This window comes from Gavialis gangeticus, unplaced genomic scaffold, assembly GCF_001723915.1.
Source record: "Gavialis gangeticus isolate Ggan-Ray unplaced genomic scaffold, GavGan_comp1, whole genome shotgun sequence".
Classification (NCBI taxonomy): Eukaryota; Metazoa; Chordata; order Crocodylia; family Gavialidae; genus Gavialis; species Gavialis gangeticus.
This window is the reverse complement of record NW_017729008.1, coordinates 37,654,489-37,655,707: the sequence shown is the minus strand read 5'-3', so window position 1 is coordinate 37,655,707 and position 1,219 is coordinate 37,654,489. Positions and strand designations below refer to the sequence as shown.

General features: G+C 61.4%; 1 protein-coding gene across 5 annotated transcripts in view; it reads left to right on the top strand.

Moving 5' to 3' along the window:
* The window catches only part of PFKFB3 (6-phosphofructo-2-kinase/fructose-2,6-biphosphatase 3), a 141,284-nt gene that overhangs the window by 108,187 nt on the left and 31,878 nt on the right, over nucleotides 1-1,219 (top strand). For 3 of the 5 annotated variants that reach the window (XM_019509611.1, XM_019509609.1, XM_019509607.1), the window contains exon 1: nucleotides 44-243. The exons of 1 other annotated variant lie outside the window; for it this stretch is intronic. In XM_019509611.1, the coding sequence (XP_019365156.1) occupies nucleotides 165-243 (79 nt within the window). In that variant the 5' untranslated portion in view covers nucleotides 44-164. Of the gene's footprint in view, nucleotides 1-43; nucleotides 244-1,219 lie in introns of those variants that run through there. One more of the 5 variants, XM_019509608.1, reaches the window with a different exon arrangement.

Sequence of the window (1,219 nt, the reverse complement as noted above, 5' to 3'; positions counted from 1 at the left end):
GGGCTGGGCGGGCCGCCGGCTGCTACATAGAGGCGAGCCGGGGCCGCGGCGCCGCATTGCCCTGCCGGCGAGCCCCGGGCGCGAGTCGGAGCCACTCCGGAGCAGCCGCTGCCCAGTGTCTAAACGTGCCCCGCTTGGTGCAGCCCCCCTCCCCGCCGCACACCATGCCCATGGAGCTGACGCAGAGCCGGATCCAGAAGATTTGGCTGCCCAGCGACCACCGGCCCGCGCCGCCCCGCCGAGGTGAGCCGGGCGCTCGGCGCTGCACGTGGCGCGGGGCCTCCCCGGGAGGACGGGGGTGCTCCCCTCAGTTTTGGGGGGCGGGGAGGAGCCCGTCCCAACCAGCAGCTGGTGGGAGGTTTTTCTCTGCTGCTTTTGGGAAAGGGGAGGGGGGGATGGAGGGGCTGAGCTCCTTGAGGCCCCTTGGCACCCTCGTGGGTGGTGATGCTCGTGGGGCGCACGTTTGCTGCTTCCAGCATCAGCAGCCGGCTCGGGAAAACCCCAGGCACTCACTGTGCTGCTTGCTTGGTGGTTAGACAGAGAGAGAGGAGAGGCGGGGGTGTCTGTGTGTGTGTGTAAGTAAAAGGACACTTATTCTGCTGGTGGAAGTAGAGATTTCAAGCTATGCAAGCCCGGGTGGCGAGGAGAGGAAGCCAGACCCTCTGGCTTTGGCAGGGATGGTAGGATCCCCGGGGGCTTGGGGTCTGATCCTGCCATGCCGGGGCTGTAACGCGAGCTGAATAGGAAATGGCTCTCAGCAGCAAGGCTGGACATCTGGTAGCTGGTCTCCGGTCCTGGAGAAGCTGGCTACCTCGCCGCTAGGATATGCCGTTCACGTGTTCGGGTTTGAGCCTGTTACTCCAGCATCCGCGGAGATCCTCGCAGGAGAGAGATGCAGCTTCTTGCCGGAGAGAGAGGGGACTTAGTTCTGGTTGATGGAGATTTCGGTGAAGGCGCTAGGGAATAGCACGATGCATCTACATCTAGTTGTCCTTTTCCCCTAGCCTAGGACAGGTCCCATCCTGGATGGGATGCGGTGGTTCAATTTTTATGCAGCTCGGCATCAAGGGCTCGCTGGTTTTTTTCCTTATTTGCAACTGTCTGGGTTAAATGAAACAAAGGGCACCAACAAAACTGGTCCAGGCTGCCGGGCAAACCTGAACCACAGCAGGGATTTTTTTTTGGATGCAAACAGAATAAAATCCTGGGGTGGGTGGGT